This window comes from Boleophthalmus pectinirostris, unplaced genomic scaffold (genome assembly GCF_026225935.1).
Source record: "Boleophthalmus pectinirostris isolate CB_2022bp ecotype Guang Dong unplaced genomic scaffold, ASM2622593v1 HiC_scaffold_19, whole genome shotgun sequence".
Classification (NCBI taxonomy): Eukaryota; Metazoa; Chordata; class Actinopteri; order Gobiiformes; family Gobiidae; genus Boleophthalmus; species Boleophthalmus pectinirostris.
Genome location: NW_026571140.1, coordinates 19,714,333 through 19,740,292, shown reverse-complemented (window position 1 = coordinate 19,740,292; position 25,960 = coordinate 19,714,333). Strand labels below are relative to the sequence as shown.

General features: G+C 41.5%; 2 protein-coding genes across 2 annotated transcripts in view; one reads left to right on the top strand and one right to left on the bottom strand.

The window, feature by feature from the left end:
• nfatc3a (nuclear factor of activated T cells 3a) overlaps nucleotides 1-25,960 on the bottom strand; it is a 313,699-nt gene that overhangs the window by 57,161 nt on the left and 230,578 nt on the right. The gene's annotated exons all lie outside the window — the stretch shown is intronic.
• On the top strand, nucleotides 544-24,576 carry LOC110175374 (transmembrane protein 266-like). Its single transcript, XM_055155056.1, has 10 exons — nucleotides 544-557; nucleotides 4,753-4,947; nucleotides 16,851-17,005; nucleotides 18,006-18,079; nucleotides 18,898-18,954; nucleotides 19,020-19,158; nucleotides 20,496-20,611; nucleotides 20,990-21,185; nucleotides 22,966-23,028; nucleotides 23,231-24,576. The coding sequence occupies exons 1-10, from the start codon at nucleotides 544-546 to the stop codon at nucleotides 23,863-23,865; spliced, it is 1,644 nt and encodes a 547-aa protein (XP_055011031.1). The 3' UTR covers nucleotides 23,866-24,576.

Sequence of the window (25,960 nt, the reverse complement as noted above, 5' to 3'; positions counted from 1 at the left end):
TTGGGAGTAGTATAGGCAATGATGAAGTCATATCTCCTCAGTCTTTGCTGGAGACATGGGCTACAACTTTTAACAATCACACATTCTTTCAGCAAGGCAAGAGTTTTATCCTGTCTGACATGTCGGATCAGATACACTTGTGTGTTATACCCCATTACAGACTAGAGTGCCTATAGGCCTATTATACAGAAAACCTCATTATTACTTCGAGAAACAGTTCAATATATTCTAATTTCATATACATATACATATGTGTTATACCCTACAATAGACTATAGAGTTCTGTTATACAGAAAACTTTATTACTTCCAGAATCAGTTTGATATGTTCTAATATCCACCATGTGCACTTTAATACTGCTGTGTGCAGATTTCACCATTAGTGTTTAACATATATCTAGTAATCTTATTATAAGTGCAAACAATTGTTCTACAGGTTCACCATGAAAGAAGCCTCCATCAGATGAAAAGGTGAAGTGCAGCACTAAATCAGGAGCGAGTGACAACCAACACATCCCTAACCTCTCCATCACCCAGCAGCATCATGGCCAATGCTGAGTAAGTCTTTACACTGCTGCTTTGTCACTTTATAAACGGATAAATCTGGCTGACCACTTACAAGAACAGTTTGTACGATGCATTTGATTTTGTATTTCAGTACAAATGCCACTTAAAACACAGCTTCTGGCAAGGTGCCTGTGACCCTTCTCTCCCTGAATGCTAAACACAGGGACACACAGTAGCACACCTGCGCTAGCCTCAACTATAAAGCCTCCATTCTGCGTAGGCCCAGGCGAGACACAAGTTAGAGAGGCAGACCTACATTATATCATGTTATTCACCAGCTGATTTGTCACATTTTAATATCAATGTGTTCCAGTAGTGCAATAATGTGAAAAATCATTTGTTTGCTTAAATGTCATTCCACACATACAAGTTAATAAGCTGCATTACTCTATGACCCAGATGAATAGCCCTAAATCTTTGCTCTCTTTGTGTTCTCTTTTAAGTGGGTCACTTCTGTGCAGGTCCGGCACAGTTACTGCTTTGTAGCAGTAGCAAAGGTCATTTAAGTGTATTGAAGCTTCTTCTTTCTATTTATTTTTTGGGGGATGACAGTCAGCAAGGATTTGCTTAATTGACAATCTATTATTTTACAAAAGATGTCCTCCCTCACTATTCTGCTATAAGAAATATTCTGGTTAAAGAGAGCCTGTATATCTTGCACTATTCATTAATGGATTTGTTGATTTAATTAAACTAAGCATTGGAATTTAAAGTGCTGGGCCATCAGCTGCATATCTCAATGTAGATATTATTTTGTGTTATTAGATATTAGATATTGTAGATATTATTTATTGCTTTGTCTAGAATGTTCTAGAATGGCATTAGTATCTCAATGGTGCCACTAGGCTAAGTAACAGGTCAGATCTGTCTAGATGTGACTCAACTCTCAGTAAGAATAGATGTTTTTCTAAGATGGTTTTGAACAATATAAACAGCTGTAAAAAATAAATGCATGATGGATAAGTTACTACATACTATGGAACATTCCAGCCAAACCAAGAAACCAACATGTGGTCAAGCAGGTAGCAGACTCTTCAAGCCACATAATGCACCTTTTTCAGTTTCTACATCTGCGATCCTGATGCCATCACAGAATATAGTTTGTATTTCCAGTTGTTATACAAAATAGAAACCCTTATTATAGTGATCAGGCTTATAAGAACTACGTTCCATGTAGTGCCTCTATGATTTATGGCATACAGACATACTATAAAAGATTTTAAGATAACTCCCTTGAAAAGTCTTCAGTACATGTGCTTGCTCATGAGGACCTCAGGGGGTCTGGTTTTTGTGTAGTCTACAGCTTGTGTCTGTTAAGGTCAGACAAGAGACCAAAAGGACTATTGTGTCAACCACAAATTCATCTCACTTTAATCTGGAATATTTTCATGCAGGTTTGTTCCAGGCAGACCTCATTAATATACTAATCGCACTGGTGCCACATTCTTCATAATTGTTCTCCTCACCTGCGTCGCCTTCATCTTCATTATAAAAATAAGTGTGTTGGTCTTGTTTCTTTGGGCTCACCAAATAATTCTTCCTTTTGTAGAAATGTCAATGGGTGATGTAAGTTATAATTGTATATTTGTACATTTGCCTGTCTGATTTTACAGACCTTTACATCATTGTGAAGAACATTATCTTGCCTATTGTGCTCAATATTAGAAGGTGAAAGAACAAAATATTATTTAATGTAAATCCTTTTGCAGGCGTCCTGGTCCTTATCCATGTAAATTGTGTTAAAGCAGTCTGGCACAAGTGCATTAGGCTAACTAACATTTCTTCCATAGTACAAATTATAGCACAAAAATATAAACATACTGCATTAGTTAATTAATTAAATAATCTATAATAAACAGTGTTTTAGTATTTAATAAGTTAAATTAATGCATTACCCATACTCAAATACAGTGCATACTATTTTCTTGAATAGTTTCATATCTTTTCAAACCCATAATAGAGAAAAACATCTGCTTGTTGAACTTGACCAAAAGTGTGCAGGTTCTCCAGCTGTCTGCTGATCTCCGTTGAATTACCCAAACACAAACAAACATTAAAATGTGTTTGGTATTGATGACAATGACTTTTTTACTGCAGCACTTTATTTCTTAATACATGTGCCCTTTAGGCTTGAACTTTGTCCTAGTGCCATCCACAAAAAGCTTTTTACTCGATCAAGAAATATCCAAGTTAATATGCTTGGAACTTGATAAATAATATAGAAAAAAACATTTCCAGACTATAAACACTATGCTATCATAAGAGAAAGCCTGCATATTTCCACTGACTCCTAGTTACTTGTGTGACCTTTTGATTTGGTCACCAAAGTCCCTAGAGCAACCTTTGTCAAATAATGACCTTTCTACCTGACTCTCCACTATACTGTCTAGTCTTTAATTTAATTTGTGGATGCGAAGGATTTCTCCTTTCATATCACCTTTTTTATTCCATCTGTAGTCTTTTTAGTTAGTACCAGTTGTTTCCCTATAGGACTGTATTCAAAATCTTAAAATAGTTTTACTGTTTGATGTAGTTCCCAGTTAGAATGGAGGCTGATAACTGCTTGAGTTTGTCAAAAGTAGTTAAGTCTGCTTTTCTGACTGTTTGGGAAAATGGCCAACTCTCCCACTGGGTTGTAGATGAGAGGTGGTGCAGATGAGATGCTATGTGTAGGAGAAGTGTTGGGGAAACAATATATATCAGGCCAACTATACTGGGGTGTCATATTGTATTTCTAAACTGGATTGAGCAGGAGTGAGATGTGAACCAAGATAAATAACAACATTTTGGGTGGACTGTTTACTCTATCTTTTTTTCAGCAGCAACATTTCAGTCTATGCAAAGCAATGTCATGCTTTTCTACACATCCATAAAATGCACTCATTTATCACAACTTGTGTAATTTGTTCACTGCTTCTTTATTAAATACATGTATTTCCTAATTCATGGGCAAAACATTGAATCTTGAAATGTTTAGAGATAAAGTAAATATTACTCTGTTCTGTCACAAGGAGTAAGAATACTTGTTTCTATTAATTGATAGCTTAAATAAAATATACCAGATTCAAGTCCTGGTCTGTGCAGTATAGGGTGTCTGCATGTCTCCACTGTAGTATAGAGTGAAGTCTGTGTTCCTGGGTTGGCTGGGCCTTTCTGTGTGTCCCCTGGGACAATAAAGTGTCCTTAACTTTAACCAATTTATAGATCACATATTAAAGTGGCATTATAGACTGTCCTCTTCCTCTCCGCTGCTCTTCTGTTTATTTTATTTTATTTTTTCTGTCTTTTTTTCTGGTCCTTTTTGACATGTAGAGGAGAGTGGGAATCCGCTCAGCTGACAATGGGAAAGGCGGTGACGTCACAGCAGACATGATATACCAGCATCTGCTCTGGTCTAAAAATACACAGCACAGGGCACACACAGGCAGTCTGCAGCTGCACTCAGCTTTGTTTCCACCTCTACGCTCCACTCAGGCGGCCCTGCTTAGCCACAACTGGGGCTCATGGACACTGTGCTATGTTGTTCACAGGCCACAAACCAGTCACTTATGGTATTTAGAGATTTCACTAATACTAAACTCAGTGGGTTAGTTCAAAGGTTATAAGACAAATTGTAGATGTATTTTTAAAAGAATAGATTTTAGAGGTATTAGCAACACTGATTCAAGAAGTCTTGAGTGAGTGTGTGTGAGTTGGTAATACTTGTCTAGAAATTGGACTTCTTAGATTGTGTTCAGATGATAATCTTATACAGAAAAAAGCATTTTTATTTAGCACCTATATTTTATAACAATTTAAAAATATAAATCAATTTAAAATCTAGTGTGATATATCCATTTAATGCCATGTTGTGGAACCTTCCTGGAAAAAGTCACTTTGCATTTGCATTGTGGTCCTTTATACCACTTGTTTATGTCAATATAGTCATACATCATTTCCGTCAGTGCACAAGTTTTCATGATCTTTGGTTGTCTGGTTGTTGTTACTATGCCTTTTATTCTAATCCTCTGAAGATGGGAGGACTTTTTTTTTTTTTTCAGTTTAAAGCAGAAAACTTCCCTTCAAACCAACTGCACTTTTGTCTTGATTTTTACCAAATGTTTTATTTATTATTATTATTATTTTTACATATTCAGCATTATCCTTTCTCTCAATGCCCCCTGTTGTCTGTGTGTTTTCATTGTAGCAGGGAGGTGGAGCAGGCAGGTGTGTCTGACTTGGAGATCATCTCTCAGCCTGTGGAGGACGAGAACCAGTGCTTGGCTCCTCCAGTGCAGCTGCTGAGTTTTGGCTACAGGGACCTGCCTCTCACAGCTTTGGATGTGTCGCTGGCTGGATCACAGCTTCTCTCCAATGCAGACGAAGATGAGAACAGGGAGGGGTAGGTGAAACTTTCTGTTCTGTTTTTGGGTCTTATGAGAAAACAAGTGATGAACACACTGGACATTTGTTCGCAAAATGATGTAATTGACACATTTCCATTGCACTTTTTGAATCAGATTTTTTCCTAACTGTGTTTACAAAACTAAAATAGTTTACCTTTAATAAAGTCACCTAGGGCTCTCTGTAACTTCACTTCATGTAATAATTGTGTACCTGGTGCAGTTTAATTAACACACATAACAATTGCAATTTAAAATAAAATATGACCAATTAATTTAAATGGCATGTCATACCATGCTATAACATAAGTCTTAGTGGATTCTGGATACTGGAAGTTATTTTTAGGGCCACATTAAAAAATCAACAGAGGGATGAAGTTCACTTGAATGAAGAGATGTAGTTCAGTGGTTTGTCAAAATGGCTTTGTGTAACAGCTGAAAATATTTATTATTATGATATTATCAATGCAAATTTCTATTATAAGGAACTGAACATTCCCAACAAAAGTATCTGCACTGGTGTTGACTGAGCTCTGATGAGATTGGTAATATACCAAATGACCCACTGCCAACACATGCATATGCATTGTTCATTTATCAGTAGTATTCATTACTCCACCAAACCCTAAGCTTAATAAACCAACACTTACTGTGAATACAATGTTTACTGCACATTGTTGCCAGGAAACCACATGGTCTGATTATTGTCTATTATAAATTAAATCTCCCTGGTCCTTGGCTTGGCTTTCTTATTGCACACACTGTATTTCATCAATTCATCATTAGCTGACAACCTCAGGGTTGTCCACCGTCCCATAAGTAAACTCAGGTCAATTCATCATCTCAGTCTAAGTGTCCACCCTCTGCTCTGCCTGCTCACTACAGCAGTCTTTATAGTATCTGACAGTGGGCCAGCAAGAGCCAAACGCCAATGATATCACATCCTTTGCATCTTGTTGTTTGACTGCAAACGTAATTACGTTTCTAATTTATCAAACCAATGATGATGCATTTGTCAACATTCCCTGTAATTTAATTGAATGCACAGCTGCAATTTATACTTTTAATACATGGTTAAAGAGTCATGTCAGTGCAAAAAATGTAGCCAAATCTTGCATAAGGTTTATTTAAGTGGGCCTCAGCATTTGCCTGCTGGAATATGATTTCAAGATGATGCTGATAAATTGTGGCCCTATTGACTCACACAAATATAAAAAAAATGCTTAGTCAGTTTTTTGTGTTGTCCTGCAGTGTGACTCAAATCTGGCTTTCAGTTCAATCTCCTATGATGTCCACAAACACCATAAGCTTGAATAATGATCCAACTCGGGCACTTGCCACACATTAACACATAGTTGCCATCATCATTGCCAAGTTCACTGTTTGACACCAAATCAGGACTCAGTCTATTTGCTCTATTTATGTAGCCAATACTGCACAGAAACAGATGGTTACCACAGATGCACACTCACAGCAGACTGGTACTAGAGCCAGCAGCTCCCTAATGTGGCCTGACTAACAGTAGCAGGTATTTTTCCATTCCTGTGCATACTATAATTGTTTTCTGTCAACTCCCTCTGCTTACTACAGCTAGTAAACAGAATGCAGTTGAAAAATATATAAATGAGAGCTGCCTGCATCATATTCATTGGCAAATGTGTTATATGGAATCATTGCCAAAAACAAATCCTTGTTGCACAAAGCTGCATGTAATGAATTATGCATGCAATTTTTTTCTCTCATATTCATCTATAAAATTCCAGCAACAAGACCATGTTTTTTTTGTCTGGATCCCATATCTGTAGCTGTTGAGTAATCACATAAAACAGATGTACTGATATGTTCAAAAGATATTGGGCTATTATTGGTCTCAAGGCAGTCAAACCCCTGCTGTATGCGGATGTTACAGCAGATTTACTGCTCACTGTGGTGAAGGGATTTTTACCAGTGAGCTCAATTTACTCATACTGTGCTTAGTGTAATGGGGTTAATATTTTCATATTCAAGTCATTAGTGCAAAATGTCAGCTTGTAAAACACTGCCAGGAGGAGTTGTAAAACTCATCATTTCCTCTTTTAACTTTAATTAAATTCTTCTTAAGCCACCAGACTGGACTTTAGTAGTGTGTATGTTACATTAACATACCATATAGTTTAAGTGATGTGCTAATCTTGGGCATTAATCATGTTTTTAAGTGGACTCCAGTTTGGTTTGAAACAGATATTTTGTTTTGATAGACCTTCACAGAACAATTAGGTAGACATTTTTTCTGCTAAAAATCTGCCAGAAACAGAATAGTCAAACAGCTGCTGTTAATAATACTGTACCCAGTGTTTGGTTAGGGAATATATTGTGGTCCTGCTGGGAGAACATTAGTAAAAATAGGGAGGACAGCTTTAGGAGAACCACTGTGAATGCAAAAAGAAAATAGGCCTTGTCTGACTTTATAGCCACGTCATTAGAATCAGTCAGATTTAGTGATGGCGTCTCAGTGAATGTGTCAGTCAGCCCTGTGCCCTTGATTGTGCGTATTTCAGCAGTACTGGGCGGTTGGTGATTACGCCTCCGTCTCCTTATTACTATATCGATCTCCCCTCTCCACCAGCAGCCACCATCAGCCCTCCTAAATGACATTCATGAACACCACTCTGCCATCATCATGTTTTATGGCAGTGGGCGTGTTTTTCAAATCGGGGCATTGACTTTCTTATCTGCTTGTGGGTTGACTTTGTTACAATGGAACAGTGTAAGAAATATCAAGACAATATTTATCATATAACTCTGCAGTTGTATATAAAACGGACTGCTGAACTTGCCTCAAAAAAATAAGGCTGAACTTGTTTTAAAGCTGAATGAAATATAAATATTAAGAGATAGATTCATTTGTATTTCTAACTAACTGATAAGTGTTACTTTGTTAAACATAAAAAAATATTAAATGGGAACAATAAAGAGAAATGTGTACACTTTAGTTATTATCAGTCTTATTTTCAGAATAATTTGTCCATCCATCCATCCATCCATCCATTTTCGTCCGCTTATCCGGGGCCGGGTCGCGGGGGGAGCAGCCTAAGCAGGGACTCCCAGACTTCCTTCACCCCAGACACGTCCTCCAGCTCCTCCGGGGGGACCCCAAGGCGTTCCCAGGCCAGCCGAGAGACATAGTCCCTCCAGCATGTCCTGGGTCTTCCCCGGGGCCTCCTCCCGGCGGGACATGCCCGGAACACCTCCCGAGGGAGGCGCCCAGGAGGCATCCGGAACAGATGCCCGAGCCACCTCAACTGGCTCCTCTCAACGTGGAGGAGCAGCGGCTCTACTCCGAGCTCCTCCCTTGTGACTGAGCTCCTCACCCTATCTCTAAGGGAGCGCCCAGCCACCCTGCGGAGGAAACTCATTTCGAGCGCTTGTATCCGCGATCTCGTCCTTTCGGTCACTACCCAGAGCTCATGACCATAGGTGAGAGTAGGAACGAAGACTGACCGGTAAATCGAGAGCTTCGCCTTTCGGCTCAGCTCCCTCTTCACCACAACGGTCCGATACAGCGACCGCATCACTGCCGAAGCTGCACCGATCCGCCTGTCAATCTCACGTTCCGTCCTTCCCTCACTCGTGAACCCGAGATACTTGAACTCCTCCACTTGAGGCAAAGACTCCCCACCCACTCGGAGAGGGCAAGCCACCTTTTTCCGGTCGAGAACCATGGCCTCGGACTTGGAAGAGCTGATCCTCATCCCAGCCGCTTCACACTCGGCTGCAAACCGCCCCAGTGCACACTGCAGGTCCTGGCTCGATGAAGCCAACAGAACAACATCGTCCGCAAACAGCAGGGATGAAATCCTGTGGTCCCCGAACCGGATCCCCTCCGGCCCCTGACTGCGCCTAGAAATTCTGTCCATAAATACAATGAACAGAACCGGTGACAAAGGGCAGCCCTGGCGGAGTCCAACATGCACCGGGAACAGGTCTGACTTACTGCCGGCAATGCGAACACAGCTCCTGCTCCGGTCATACAGGGACCGGACAGCCCTTAGCAAAGGGCCCCGGACCCTATACTCCCAGAGCACCCCCCACAGGACACCACGAGGGACACGGTCAAATGCCTTCTCCAGATCCACAAAACACATGTGGACTGGTTGGGCAAACTCCCATGAACCCTCGAGCACCCTATGGAGAGTGTAGAGCTGGTCCAGTGTTCCACGGCCAGGACGAAAACCACACTGCTCCTCCTGAATCCGAGGTTCGACTATCGGCCGGATTCTCCTCTCCAGTACCCTGGCATAGACCTTACCGGGAAGGCTGAGGAGTGTGATCCCCCTATAGTTGGAACACACCCTCCGGTCCCCCTTCTTATACAGAGGGACCACCACCCCGGTTTGCCAGTCCAGAGGTACTGTCCCCGACCGCCACGCGATGTTGAAGAGGCGTGTCAGCCAAGACAGCCCCACAACATCCAGAGACTTCAGGTACTCAGGACGGATCTCATCCAACCCCGGAGCCTTGCCACCAAGGAGCTTTCCAACCACCTCAGTGACTTCGGCCAGGGTGATGGATGAGTCCGCCTTCGAGTCCCCAGCCTCCACCTCCTCCTCGGAGGACGTGACGGTGGGATTGAGGAGATCCTCAAAGTATTCCTTCCACCGCCGGACAACGTCCCCAGTCGAGGTCAGCAGCTCTCCTCCCGCACTGTAAACAGTGTTGGTGAAGAACTGCTTTCCCCTCCTGAGGCGCCGGACGGTTTGCCAGAATCTCTTTGAGGCCGTCCGATAGTCCTTCTCCATGGCCTCCCTGAACTCCTCCCAGCTCCGAGTTTTTGCCTCCGTGACCACACGGGCTGCAGCACGCTTGGCCCGCCGGTACCCGTCAGCTGCCTCAGGAGTCCCCCGAGCCAGCAAGGCCCGATAGTACTCCTTCTTCAGCTTGACAGCATCCCTTACTTCCGGTGTCCACCACCGGGTTCTGGGGTTGCCGCCGCGACAGGCACCACAGACCTTACGCCCACAGCTCCGAGCAGCTGCATTGACAATAGAGGCCGAGAATGAAGCCCACTCGGACTCCATATCTCCGGCCTCCCCCGGAATCCGGGAGAAGTCCTCCCGGAGGTGCGAGTTGAAGGCCCCTCTGACAGAGGGCTCCGCCAGACGTTCCCAACAGACCCTCACTACACGCTTGGGCCTGCCAGGTCTTTCCGGCTTCCTCCTCCGCCAGCGAACCCAACTCACAACCAGGTGGTGATCAGTTGACAGCTCAGCCCCTCTCTTCACCCGAGTGTCCAAGACACGCGGCCGGAGATCAGATGACACGACGACAAAGTCGATCATCGACCTCCGGCCTAGGGTGTCCTGGTGCCACGTGCACTTATGGACACCCTTGTGCTCGAACATGGTGTTCGTTATGGACAAACTGTGACTAGCACAGAAGTCCAATAACAAAACACCGCTCGGGTTCAGATCAGGGAGGCCGTTCCTCCCAGTCACCCCTCTCCAAGTGTCACTGTCGTTGCCCACGTGGGCGTTGAAGTCCCCCAGGAGAACAACGGAGTCCCCGGTCGGTGCACTGTCTAGTACCCCTCCCAAGGACTCCAAGAAGGCCGGGTACTCTGCACTGCTGTTCGGCCCGTAGGCCGACACCACAGTGAGAGACCTGTCCCCGACCCGAAGGCGCAGGGACGCGACCCTCTCGTTCACCGGGGTGAACTCCAACACACAGCGACTGAGCTGTGGGGCAATGAGCAGGCCCACACCAGCCCGCCGCCGCTCCCCGCGGCCAACGCCAGAGAAATGGAGAGTCCAGCCCCTCTCAAGGAGTTGGGTTCCAGAGCCCAAACTGTGTGTGGAGATGAGGCCGACTATATCTAGTCGGTAACGCTCAACCTCCCGCACAAGCTCAGGCTCCTTCCCCCCCAGCGAGGTGACATTCCATGTCCCCAGAGCTAGTCTCCATGTCCGGAGATCCGGTCGCCGAGGCCCCCGCCGTCGACTGCTGCCCAGATCTCTCTGCACCGGCCCCATATGGATCCTCCTGCGGGTGGTGGGCCCACATGAGGACGGCCCCACGTCGCTCCTTCGGGCTGAGCCCGGCCGAGCCCCGTGGGGGGAGGCTCGGCCACCAGGCGCTCGCTGGCGAGCACCCACCCCAGGCCTGGCTCCAGGGTGAGGCCCCGGTGACGCCAATCCGGGCGACGTAACTGGCCTTGTTGGTGTACTCATCATAGGGGCTTCTGAACCGTTCTTCGTCTGACCCGTCCCCCCGGACCTGTTTGCCTTGGGTGACCCTACCAGGGGCATGAAGCCCCCGACAACATAGCTCCTGGGATCATTCGGGCACTCAAACCCCTCCACCACGATAAGGTGACGGTTCAAGGAGGAGAGAATAATTTGTGGTTTATTCAAATCAAATAAGACACTAAATGCAGCTTTATCTATGGTAGTGGGGATTCATAGAGAAATTGCATTTATGTTCTGTGCCAGCTAGCCCCACACTGCCAGCTCAATTAAGTCTCATCCTACTTCATCAGAGGTATAATACTCCCCACAAAGGACAATGGACAATACTTTCACAATGCCTTCACAATGCTGAGGGTTCATAACAGTTCAAGTCTTTAATCTTTTTTAATGATAGTATAATTATGTGAAATTTGGTCAGATAACACATACTACTCCAATAGACTCAAAAGTCAATTTAATTTTGCAGTGGGTTCCTGAGACCATATAGCATTTTAGCAAGGGGCAAATGCAGAGGATTAATCAAGAGCAGAGGCTTCTGTATCAAACTGCCACCATGTGATGAAGCACCTCCTGTCAGCCATGTTTGCATATCCACGCCTGTAGCATTGTGAAGGTGGAGTTGACCTTAGAGCTCTCTCTTCTACACAGCACAGTGGCTTTACTCCACATGACACCAGAAGTAGTGGCTCACACACAGTGGCCCATCTCAGCTGCCTATAGCCTACTGTAAGTGCATGCATGACCAGAGAGCCAGCACACACAGTATTTAGGCGCTGGGACAAAGAGGAAACAAGGCCAAACTCTCTCGGTGGTGGTTATCTAATCCTTTGTAATCATGCTTCACTTCATATTCCCCTTTATACTGGGCTGTCACACCTCATTAGGAAGAACAGTGTACATGATGCCCTTTGCTCTAACTTTCTTTCTATTTACTATCCTTTAGTGTGTTCTAGGTCTCCAGGTAAAATATGGTCAAAAGGTGGCTTTAGAGTGGCACAGTAAACACTGATCAGATGTAACGGAGTACCTTAAAGGCAGATGGCAATCAGTTACTGTGTCAGGGAAAAACAAGTGTCACTTATGTCATCTGATTGTTCTTAGTAAAATTCTCATAATGTCTGACTGATGAATTGTCTGCTGCTTATTCAACCACATCACCAAAACCGTGTGTTTCCATGAAGATGTTATAGCTTATTCTAGAATGTTCCACAGTATGGCGTTAAACCTCAAATGACCAGGCTAAGGTTACGTGTCAGATCAGATCAGTGTAGAGGCAATCCCACTCACAATAAGAAAACCAATGCAAAAGTACCAGTACAATATGGTACTTTGGTCATATAAACACCTGTAATTGAGTAAAAGATTAATTCTAAACTGTGGAACATTCCAGAAAAAAGCAGGAGACAAGCAGGAGGCAGACATATCAGAATGCAACTATAAGTAGATTTGTAAACTGAATTTGGATTGATTGATGTCAAACCAAGCCATACTTTGTAAATAACATTTTCTCATCACATCCACCGCTATTGGAAACCTGCAGTATAATCCATCTATTTCTCCAAACTCTAATGTTTATTACATGAGATAAAAGAAGTGGGTGACTTTGTGGGTGGTGGTTGTTTCAGGTAGCATCGGGAGGCGGCTGCACTGTTAGCAGTTTTGGCGCCATGGTAAGTGGAGTTTGGTTATTAATAGCGTTGGGGACATCCATCTTCCTGTCTGGGGTATGCTGGGAGAACTAAGATGGCATGGGTTTGTGTTCAGCACTTTCAAGTCCTCTGCTCTCCTTCTAGTCATTAAACAGATTGGAGACTGACAGCTTCCTTAAGTGCACATTTCCCTGAAAAAAGTGTTGTTGTTTATTTTGTTTATTTTTCCAAGATTCTGTGATTCATGCACTTGTACTGGTCAGTTTGGTTGGTTGGTTTGTTGGCTAGTTTCATTAAAAGCTGATCCAATGATTTGTTCCAGTTCCAGAGTGTTTTGTGTTGTTACTAGATAAAGCCAAACATGTCTCTGTTACATTTGCTAATACAATTATACAAGTATATGTTTTTTGTTTTTGTTTTTTTACTGCAAAACTGCAATAGATAGTTTGGTAGCAGCAACATAGAAACAAACATGGCAACATAGAAAAAATGTAAAGTTAACGGTCCATCCTCTTGTATTCTTCACTTGTCGAGCCTGTCCATGAAGTTTGTCTATGAAGCAGGGCAGGGACATGGGCCTGTCCCCTATTATTATTATTAATATACTACCACTATTTTACTTTTAGACACTGAAGAATCTTTTTGCCTGGTTTAATCTTTTTAATTTAGAATGAACACAATGAACACAACTTTAAAAAAGATAAAAAAGATAAAATGTGCTTTGACTTTCCATTGCTTCAAGGTGAGTCTATGTTTGACCATGAGCAATGAGGTGATGTCATCCACCCCCTACTAATGGCAGTGGGGTTGCCAGACTCACAGGCAAAAGCATATGTTGTTGATGTTGCCGTTTCCAATACAGAAGATGGCCCTAAGACCAGATGGTTTATGTAGATACACTGTGGTGAGGGCAGAGAGGAAGAAACAAGGATGTGACTCCTCATTTTGGCGTCCTTAGCAAATTAAGCCTTCTCACCCTTCTCTTAGGGGCTCTTCTATGTTATGACCAATTATCAAATTAAATATTAAATGTTTCAAGTAACCAAATCTAATCTAAAACTAATCTGATAATACAGTAAATGACTGGCATCATTTTGTTAAGAAAGGCATCTTAATATACTTTATGTGTGTCTGTAAAAAGTCAATTGTCTGAATAAGTGTTGGTTTCTCTCTTTCTCAGTACTGCGGTGTAGTAGTTTATCAGACAGGACCATCAGGTGCAGGAGTCTTGACAGTCCCAGTGTTGGGGGGCTCATTGGACATGCTGCTATCGATTACTACTGATTTAATCTCCCTCCCCTGTTTCCCTGGCTAGCTCTACTCAATCTCAGCAGCTGAAGCGCACTTTGACAGCTATATCAGCCCACACCACACAAGAATATAGTCACAACTGGCTGACTGGAAACAGAAATTTGGTTCAGAAATGATCAAGTTTACATGTCCTCAGAAGGTGCTAAGCTGGATGTCAAATATTTCTAGACTATAGTTTTAGAATGCAATATTGTAATGATTTAACTCCTGTTTTTGGACATTTCCAATTGAAGCACTTTGTACTCATTATACCTATCACATGATTTTTTCCACTGCATAGCACACAAAATGGGAGATTCCTCATGATATCTCTCAGCATATTGTTTTTCAGTGTCTTGTCTGGTATATTTTGTATATATTTGAATGCCAGGAAGTATATATTTATATATTTAATTTAAGACCTGAATAATTTGCTTAATTTAAAGTAGTCCACTTGTTAGGGAACAATAGAATGACTAATGACAGAATAGTAGAATAATCTCTAATGTTTTCAGGTCAAAAGGTATGCTGGTCTGAATGCACGGTCTAGATGTCTCTTGTAGTCTTCTGATATACGTACAGTCCTTCAATATTTCCTTTGATATGACACATTACAGAATTATTAAAACTCTTCATGTGGAAGCAAAACCAGAGCTTGGATAAACAATATCATGTGTGAGAATGCTATGTGTCGAACGTTCAAGTCCCCCTGGGCATTGTGATTAGTAATAAACTTCTTCTGTATCAGACATCTAGACTGTCTTATGCCTTTTCATCTATACTCTATGGCCTACTACCAATCCTATACTCTTCATGATTTTTTATCAGAATTGTTAGCACACAAAACCTAGATTGTTTTTCAGGCAATAACTGTAAAAAATTCTCCAGATTCAGATTTCGATTCAACTTTGCTCTCACTGTACAATATTACGTTTTCAACACAAATAAAACACACACAAAACACGAAGCAGTCTGAGCACAAATTTCAGTTTCTCTTATTACACAAACATGGTCAACTAGCTTGGTCAAACAGGCAAACCTACACCCCACCATTGCATTGAACCTGTACCTCTCAGTATAATGTCACTCAGTAAAATGAGATAATCGGGCAAGAGTCTTTTGATGGGTAAAACTCAAAAAATATCTTTATACATCTGGGTGACAGTCAGTAGCTTCTCATTTATCCAGTTAAATAGCACATATTTTCATGTTAGAAATAATAATTTAGCCAACAATTTCAGTTTACTTTTGTCTGACAGTTTGTTTTAAAGGTAGCAGTCCCAACAGAAACTGACACGGATCCTTACATAGTTTAAATTTCAGTATACTGATCACTCCATCTTTTAAGTATTCACATTAATGCCCACTTTCTGCAAGACCTATCCATTCCAAAACCATTCAGCCAGCAAAGCTGAAACCTCTAGAGAATGAAGACATCACCAGAGGAAGTGAAGCTGTCCCGGTGTGTCTCATCCATGCCAGTGCACAGTAAGAGGGGAAAGGCTTTAGACACAGCCAAATTTCCACTCCAGCTGGGCCACTGCTGAGAGCCATTGTCTCGTTCAGCATCCACCTACTGTGCACATATCTGTCCGTCTGGAAGAACAAGGTGCAGTGTTATAAACAGGGGAAGATGAACCATAGGTCATTATGTCCCTTATTGGGGATGTCACGATATCATATTTCACATTATTTTGTTTTTGCAATTATTCACAATTACCATTACCAAATAACAGTGAGTTTTTCTTTCTTCACTTTCACACTGGCTAATAGATCACCATTCCTCCAGACCAGTTTTGTGAAATCAAGCATACTGAAGAATAAATAAAGTCAAATTAATATAACAAAATCTGCCAGATTAAAAAAGACTTTTGTAATTTCTGGCGTACAAAATTAAAGCAAAATGTTCATGATTCTTATTTTTTAGTTCCTAAATAATCTTAGCACTTAAATATCAGCACATTAGTATCTTCTATCATTTTGGAAGGGTTTTTCTTTGACAAATTACTTTTCTCTTTTGTGCTGGCATAGGTGTTTTCATTTTTAGTTTTGCAATTGGTGCACTTCTTGCGACAATCCTGAATATACTACTATATATGTACATACTTATTTAAATGTCTTAATAGTAATAATCATAATTCAGCATTTTATTATAATTGAAATAATGAACTGATCCTCAGATTGTCAGACTCATTTAGGCTTTGTCCAAATACCAACCATAATCAATAAACAACAACATATAGTGTATATGTCAGTGATAAATTGGTAATGATTAATAGCTTTCCTTGTGTGATGGGGGTGAATCACGTTCTGAAATGCTTTACAGAGACTCCCTTCAGCTCCATGTAAAAGAGCCAATTCAGATTCCATCCACACACTGCTCACGGCCAATGGATCACAGAGCGCCACTGTCCCCTCTGTGTTGGACCACGTCTGTCCCTCCACTGTGGCCCTCACTGCGTACCCGCTTTGAATTTAACAGACATCACCTGTCACATGTGTCAACTCTACCGCCCTCTATTGGACACATCGGACACATCATTTAGGCATTATTGTATTGAAGGTTTAACGGAATCACTGATGGGCCACACTTTTCATTCTAGATGACCTCAAATGCGTGTACACATATATATCAGATGATGTGTATCTAGTTTTCAGCTGTGGGATATAAAGTGATGTACAGTTTTGGTCCATAATTATGAAGTTGGCATATTAGTAAAAAGTGTTTTTCTCTCTTAGGTCAAACTGGCTGAAGCCGTGCTGTGGCCATCGTGTCGCTGTATGGCAGGTCTGTCTGCTGAGTGCTGGCTTCAACTGTGTCTTAGTGGCCTGTGTCATCCTGGTGGTGCTCTTTCTGTCTCTGGAGTTACTCATAGACACCAAACTTCTACAATGTAAATATCCTGCATGGCTTCTTTCACCATTTGTTTTTATATCTATATTTTGGGTGTATATTTGCTGAGCAGGCACATTCTTTTAGTACACAGTGTGACTCTCCCACAACACCTGGGCAGGGATGGTACTTTAACTAAATCTCATGGTGTCCTTGGGCAGTAATACGTAGAACGGTTAATTGTCCTAATGCGGCTCCTGCCATTTAAGAACACACCAAAAATAATACAACACAAGAACTCTGGGATGCTTATGCATTTAATTTCTTGAGTCATTAGCTAGTGTGTGTGTGTGTGCGTGCGTGCGTGTGTGCGCGAGCGTGTGTGTGTGTGTGTGCGCGTGTGTGCGCGTGTGTGTGTGTGTGTGCGCATGTGTGTGCGTGTGTGTGTGTGTGTGTGTGCGTGTGTGCGCGTGTGTGTGCGTGTGTGTGTGTGTGTGTGCGTGTGTGTGCGTGTGTGTGCGTGTGCGTGTGTGTGCGTGTGTGTGTGTGCGTGTGTGTGCGTGTGTGTGTGTGCGTGTGCGTGCATGTGTGTGCGTGTGTGTGCGTGTGTGTGTGCGTGTGTGTGTGTGTGTGTGTGTGTGCGTGTGTGTGCGTGTGTGTGTGTGTGTGTGCGTGTGCGTGTGCGTGCGTGTGCGTGTGCGTGCGTGTGTGTGCGTGTGTGTGCGTGTGTGTGCGTGTGTGTGCCAGTCAGGTGGGTTGTGATGGAGAGAGGTGATAATAGAGCCAGTGTCTGTCAGTAGCAGGAGGAGCATGTGTCATTGATCACTGGCCTCTGTCCAGCCTGGATCACATCTTACAGAAGAGATAGTAGAACGCATTCTACACTTCATTCGATGTGCAGGACTGTGTATGATAGTAGACCAGTGGGCTGGGAGTACAACCGAAAACAATACACACATACTGATCATTTAGTAGTTTCAGTTAGAAGTTACCGTAGAAGAATTTTACACTTTCTCAAAAACAACAAATGTTTAACTGTTTCTATGTCATTCTGTTTACAGTTTCCAATGCTTTTCAATTTGCCAGCATTATCCACTGGATTAGCCTTATTATTCTTTCACTCTTCTTTTCAGAGGTAATGCATGTATTTCATTGTGCATTCCGCTTAATTTTTTACTAATCATTTTAATTTGACAAAGCCCTATACTATCATCCACTTACGGATTATAATAAAGTATTACTAGACTCTTTCACTTTATTATGCACTCAATATAATGGTATTAAATGTGTGTATGTTATCTGAACTAATTAGTAAACTAATTAGCAACATGTGGAAGGATTCTTTGCTCCTACTCTATTGACATTGCTTTGTCTAAGATTAGCTGCATTTGATGGATTAGCAGAACCACTTGAACATGGCACACCATGACAAAAACATCCCAGTGGGAACAATAAAGTGAACCATAACCTTAACAATGCTAATTAGAGTGCAGCAAATTTATTCTGCAGCTCAGCAAAGGCTCACTACTGTCAACACCCTGATCAGAGATTAGATTTGTCTTGTGTTTAGGTTTAGAAGATGAAAAGGGTTCAGATGTTATAAAGTCTATTAACAATTCACTCATAACTAACATCATGTATTTTGTGTTTGAATATTGCTGTTGTAGGACTCTGTCACGGTGTTACTTGCAGTTCTTGTTTTTTTTATACATTTAGTCTCATTTAAGTCTTCATTTAAGATGAAGGCTCATTGACAATAATAAACTCCTAAAGGCTTGAACTAGGCATTTAGTGTAAGTAGCCTATTCTCAGATATTCTTTAACATAGTTGATGCTTATATGGTCCAGATTCAAAATTAAGGGTAAAAGTTTTTTTGTTTTTGTTTTTCTGTTTAACAACGCAGTTTAAATGTTCATGTTGTTTTAATGAATAGATTTTTCCCTCTCTCTCAGACTGTCTTCAGAATAATAGTGCTGGGTATCTGGGACTACATAGAGAACAAAGTAGAGGTTAGTACAGCTTGTATTGTTCTACTCTTTCACTCTCCTCTTGGTAACTTGCTCATATGATGCAGGTATTTGATGGTGCGGTCATTGTACTCTCTCTGGCTCCTATGGTGGCCTCCACAGTGGCCAATGGACCCAGCAGCCCCTGGGACGCCATCAGCCTCATCATCACCCTGCGCATATGGAGAGTCAAGAGGATCATCGATGGTAGGTATTACAAAACAATATTACAATGATTCTACTTAAGTCCATGTCCTACAAACTCACTGTGTCACTTACTATTCTGAACAGGGAGTGTATCGACTATGCCTCAATTTCAACTGATCTGTTATTCTAACTTGTATTGATTCCAGGGGCTGGTTAAATAGATTCACAGAGCCAGTAATGAATATAGTGGTTGTTCTCTTATGTTAATGAAGAGTGGTTCAATATTTGTTAGGTCACTCTCAACATGGGCTCTGGACTACATATAAGATTATGCTTATTTAGATGCATGTTTCAGTTTCTGCTGTTTCTTATTCTGAATTTAAAAGAACTGAATTGAAGAACTGAAAAACAAATATGTCTTTAGTATCACTGTGAACTGGAGAACTCATAATGTCATTGCATTTGGAGTTGTCTGAAAAGAGAGGTTTCCAAATGAAGACGCCTTTAGCATATTTAGCAACATTGCCCCAGCCTCCAGGAAAGACTTGCATTATGTAATGCAAAATGTATGCAGTTATTTTCCAGCAAATGTAAAATATAGTTGTTTTTTTCTTTTAATATATTTGAGCTGTGATTAAATGGTAAACATGCCTGGCTCTGTCTATTAGGATCTTGCTAATGACTGTTAATCTATTCGGGAACACAATACATCTTCCCCATTGATTTTACTCTGCTACAAGACTCTTACAAGAGTGCATTTCCTTAGAGAAGTGTACCTCTTAACATGCACTGGCTGTACAGGCCTCCTGTGCATGAACAGATTTTTCTGTGCTCAACTCAGACTGTTACCTCACATATTTGTGAGTGATTGAGTTTCCTTGTTAGGCGGGCTGCTGCTCACCTGGAAGGGAATGAACAAAAATACTCTCCGAGCGATACTGAACAGCTGAGGGAGCGCTGCTGTGATGCTGGCACGGAGATTGAGTCTCCTGCAGAATTAGGTTGACATATGAAGTAGCAATGTTTGTGTCAGCCAAGACAAGGCAAGAATACAAAGAAGTGAACTATACCATATGGACCAAATAAAATGTGTGTGTGATGAGACCACTGAAATTACCATTTCTTGTGGACATAGCAATGCATGAACAATAGTTTATTACTTAAATAATAGTAAAAATTATGCCACACGCAGACGGGAGTACATGTCTTTTCACATTCTTACTTTTCAATGTATTTATTTCTATATGTCATATGTAGGAATTTGAGCATCTGCACAAGATAACAGATAACAATGATTAGTTTTACACAAAACAGCTCAAATGTGTGTGAAATAAGTTAAATTACCTCATTTAAAAACTTAACTTCAACTTAACATTAAAACATTCATGTCATTCTAGCGTATGTGCTACAAGTCAAAGTTGAGATGGAGCTGGAGATCCAGCAGTGTGAGAAAACCAAAGCAGTGAGAGAGGAGCAGCTGGAGCGGCTCACTCAGATCTGCCAGGAACAGGCTGTGAGTACCATGCTCATTACCCTGGTATGTGGGAACTGGGATTATTTATTTACTACCTACGTGTAGGTTTGTGCTCAGAATACATTACACCTATGAATAGCAAGGTTAAACTACAGAAATTGGTTGCCAAGAAACGTAATTTACTTTGTTGCCAGTAGAGGGCAGCAACACCTCATAATCGCCTTCAATTTTGCCTCTTATTATACTCATCTTGGAGCGATTGTTTAAATATTGGCATAATATAAATATATAATTACTAGAGGTGAATTGTAATTAGTTATATACTATACAATTATTTATACATAATTAATGAACATTTAAGTACTTCTGGCAATTCTGAAAATGACTTTTCACATGTGCCAACCTTTTGTTTTCCAGTTTGAGATCAGGCAGTTGAGGGCACATTTGGCGCAGCAGGACTTGGATCTGGCAGCAGAGCGAGAAGCAGCCATGCAGATCCACCATGTCTGGGGCAAACAGGGGAGAAACTTTAAAGTTGTGGAGGGCATGACTCCTGGGGAGTATGAGGATGAAGGCAGCCACCGAAACCCCAGGGAGCCACATGCAACAACAGGTAGGTTCTATGGACATACCTGTGTACATGGACTTACTAGCACCCTAGCACTAGTTTGTGTGTAAGTGCTGAAAAGCTTTACCCACTAAGCCAAGTGCCTTTTGCATGAGAAAGCAATGTGACAAACTAGGAGGGAGGGGCAGCATAAGACATGTACATATTTTGTGATACAAAAATCACAATAGTAAACATCCTGCACCCTGAATGCCCCAGCAGTGTTGAGTTAATCTGCAGAAGTAGGCCTGAAGCTGGCTGGAGGCCAGGCTCTTAGCTCTCATGCTCAGACACAACAGCCATCTGACCACAGGTGCTCTGGGATGAATACAAGGGCAGAAAGCTTTTAGGCCCTGGTGAGTCCTGGGGCAAACAGGCATGTTCTCCAACACCACATGTCAAGCTGGTTTCCTGCTCCAGCACTGGTCCTCCTGTCTCTTGCTGCCCCCCTCTGGTGAGACCAGCAGACCAGCCTTGGCTGTTTAGGCTATTTCAGGTACTGAGTGCTCTGTGCATTGGGCCTTGTAAGAGGAAAGAAGGCCCCTGTCAACATCTGTTCCCCTTCACCTGCAAACCACAATAGGACACAAAGAGGCGCTATGGCCACAATATTACCCCAAGGGCATGGTGCAAATCAGTCCTTCCAAAACAAATGGGGCTTTTTACAGAAACATGGGTCCTGGGATGGACACTTAGACCACAGGCCCATTTCAAGGGAGTCCAGCTTCAGTCACATTAGTTTTGATTTGACCATTTTGCTTGTATTGTCCTAAAAGAAAAATCTTTTTTTGAAGAGTTTAAAATAGTCTAAAGTCTTATTTCCTTCCATGAGTGATTATATCAAATTTGTATTAGTGAAGATTCAAGTACCCTGGCATTTAGCAGCTAAAGTTACTGATGATATATAACTATATAAAAATAATTAGATAATATTAACTACCCCCAAAACTCAAAGCATTTAATTTACTACAGTTTTTGTTTTTGTTTCTACGTTACATGTTTTTTTTTTTTTTGGGGGGGGGGGTGTACAGCTAAAACTGTGTTCAAAATAGCTCTGAATAAAGAGACCCTTCCATGTCACCTCTTCTTTAGCACAGATGACATCCCTGAATGGAGCAGAAGCTTTTATGCATGCTGGACAGCCCATTCTTTTTCCTTAAGACTCATGTGTTATTAATTGTGGAGTGATTGTCTCAGTCTTGTTTTAGTGAGTGCAATGCTTCCTCTCCAGGGGTGGCCCAGGGATTAATATTTTAGACTGAAAAATAAATGAAATTACCCATCAGAGTCTGCCTCCCTGAGGACAGAGGCTAGCACTCAGGGTACTCTGGCTTCGCACTCAGCCAGTGGACAGTGAGCTCAAGACCAATCAGGCGCACAGATGAGCACAGCCGATCACAGGCGCTCAGTGCACACTCTGAGGTCTTCTTATCTGGAGGGATTATTCTGCCCAAACAAAGAACTACCACACTCTCTGTCGACCCCTTCTTTCTGGTCCCAGACACCAACCCCACCCACTGCTCTGTCCCAGTTTACTTCCAGTGCACTAGGCGGCTGCTAATGTGGCACGCTTCCTGCTATTTACTTAGAAAGCACCTGTGGCCTGTGGCTCAAATCAGCTATGTCAATAATATGTTGTAAATACATTATCTTTTTTCCAGTCGGGCTAACTTCAGAGAGAAGGCTGTTTAAATGAAGTTTGCGGTATAATTCGAAAATGTCCACATTTTAAATTGGTCTATTTAAAACATTTTCCCTTTTGTTATGTTCTTTTTTTTTTTCTCAGATCCAGTTGTACGTGATGATATGAACAACTATATCAGCCAATATTACAGTGAAGCCAGCAGTGGTAAGACCCAAATATTATCTCCTCCCCAGATTTAGGTCCGTCAACACAAAACAAAATATGGAAATTATTATTCAAATTAGCAACGTAATATTAATAGTAGCAAAACAATCTAAAAATATGTAATAAATGTAAACATTTTGTAGATCTTTACAAAATGACTTTTTTCTATATCTGATTCTGTTCTTGTATCATATCTTTGCAGAAGCTGGTGCATCAGGTGCCGGCGTGCGGGTCATTACTACTGCAGCCATTGACGTTCACCTACCCACAACCCCCCATCCCATTCAGTCCAACCCAATGCTGGCCATGGAGCGGGTTGGCAGTGCCCTGAGTGACATTTCCACCAGCATATCACGTTCCAGCGGCAGTCTGACAGCCCGCCCCCTCAGTCTGAGCAGCCACACTCCAGGATCCTCGCTGACAGACTGTAGCAGCAGCACAGCCCAGGACCTGAGCCTGAACTACAGCTCTGTGCGCTGTGCCCCCCCTGCCTTCCCCGGGCCGGACTCCCGCAGGGACCCCAGTGCTGTGGTACAGGAGCTGCTTTCCTCTCTCTCTGAGGACTCCTGTCGCACTCAGAAAAGTCTGGACCCTGTCAACCTTAAGCTTCCCAGTCCTACAGGGTCCGAAAAAGCCAGTCCTGAGTTGGACCACAGAATAAACCTGTTCAATCGCAGGAACCAGGAGGAACGGAGAGGGCGGGGTAGAGGCAGTGGTCCACTACAGACTAAGCCTCTGATTCACCTGCAGGGCGGCAGCACTGAGCTCTCTTTGGAGGAGAAGTATAGGCTCCTGGGTCCCTCTGACACCCCTTTGGGTCACATGCCTGATACATAGGCTGCATCCGCCCAGGAGAAGAGGCCTCTGATGCTATTAACTTGGACGGACCGCACACATTATACATGGTATTCTGTTCTTTCTGCGTAAAATCCACTCTTGGTCATATAAGACCAAGTTTTGATTTTACACATATCATACAGTATAAGTGATAATGGACTCTTCCCACCTGCTTTGATAAAAATCCATGGTGCATCTGAAACAAATGCCCATAAATAGCACAAAGGAGACAACCCCATTTGAATGCACTGTTGTACACTCTCTTTCAGGAATTAATGAAATGGTCCTAAATGCAATGAACACTAAAAATAAAACCAGCAAGGACCCTTCAGGTCTCTACTGAACTCAACTTTATTGCCAGTGTTCCAAGCCAAGACGCTGTTCTCTGCTTTTGGAAATTAGAACAGCTAAGTGTTTTATAAAGAAATTCTGCTTTTGTTTCATTTGTACTTCAAACAATTATCATGCTGTTCGCTGTTTCTGATGTTACAGGGTAAGACATTGAGAAGATTGGCTTGTTGATACAAAAGCCATTTAACCTTTGCCTTTTGCCACAAATTTATTTCATATAAAACTACGGGGCATCATTAAAAAAAAAAAAAAATGAAAAGAAAAAAAAACTGTGAAAAGCTTATATGTTTCATGAAAAAATGTCTTACTATTTTTCTGTATGGATGAACGGCAAGGTTATGTGACTGGAGTGCTTGTAGCATGAACCTTTAAAAGATACAAGCTAATTCTTTGCACTTTAATGTTTACAGACACTTTTGTAGACTTGATACAGCCAACTTAATTGCCAAATACATATGTTGTAATTTTAATCAAAATTAATGAAAATAAAATAAAAATATTTCCTTACATTTAATTTGTTACAGTTTCTTGAAAGTGAAAATAGCACTGACACGAAAGCTCTCCCTCTCAGGTTTCCTCCTCTCAGCAGCCTCCAGAACACTATAATTTCATTAGCATCAACATCTTATTTGCATATGGTTTAAAAAGTGTAAATAATTTAGGGATAAGATTGAAGGAGCTGTCACAACAACAGTTAATTGGCTAAGTCACCATAAGTGTGTAATGAGAAGAATCATCCTGCTAGGCTGTGCTATCATTAATTCAAAAGACACCATTTTGTTGCTTGTCAAATGTTTATGCAATTACAGAGTATATTTTAATTGTTAATCACTATTACACTGCACATAGCCTAATTTTACATCAAAGGTTTCCCTGTGCTAAAAACAATGCAATCTGCACTGACCCTTAGTTTTTGCTTAATTGTGTACTTTCCACAATTACCTTTTTTCACAGAAATATATATACATATGTGTGTGTGTGTGTGTGTGTGTATATATATATATATATATATATATATATATACACACACACACACACACTATGAACCTTATTGCACTATGTTTATTGCATAGTAATATCACAGATATGTTTCTTGTGAGGTAAGTGACAATTCAAAACGATGATGATGATGATTTGTATAATCCATTCTTCTAAATTGCAGATGGCCTGGTTGGCAGGGACCCAAGACTGACATAAGAACCACACTGCATTGGGACCTCTCCAACGAACCAACAGCTACATTCTTGTTACACACTGCAGAGTGACTCTGAATACTTCAGCATGCAATAACATCACATCATCTTTACTTGCATTATGCCTCTATTATGTAAAGTTGACACTGTGTCAAATAAAATGTTTATTTTACTTGCAAGTTTGTAGAGTAACAGAAATGTATTAGTGTGCATATTCATAACTATATTCATTTTTACTGACAAAACTGAGAAGATTGTAGTAAAAAAAATAAAATAAAAATAGAATCTCATTATTTTATACCTGCAGTACATACTGCAGGTATAAAATAATGAAATTCTGTTTTATCTATATCCCAAACTAAGCAAAGCTGCACACTGATAAAAGTCCATTTAAAGGCCAAAATCTCATGTGAGGCAAGTAGAAATATAAAAAAGTTAAAGTCTGAACTAAAACTCTAAAAGTCTGAAACTAAAGAGTAAATTAAAGGCCTTTTAATCTTTTCATTAGGAAACTGTTCAGTAATCAGTTGGAAGTTATTTTTAAAATTTGC

Coding starts and splice junctions, on each gene's coding strand:
- LOC110175374 (XM_055155056.1), top strand. Junction 4,948..16,850: donor GAAGATGAGAACAGGGAGGG/GTAGGTGAAACT, acceptor TTTCTCTCTTAG/GTCAAACTGGCTGAAGCCGT. Junction 18,955..19,019: donor ACATAGAGAACAAAGTAGAG/GTTAGTACAGCT, acceptor CATATGATGCAG/GTATTTGATGGTGCGGTCAT.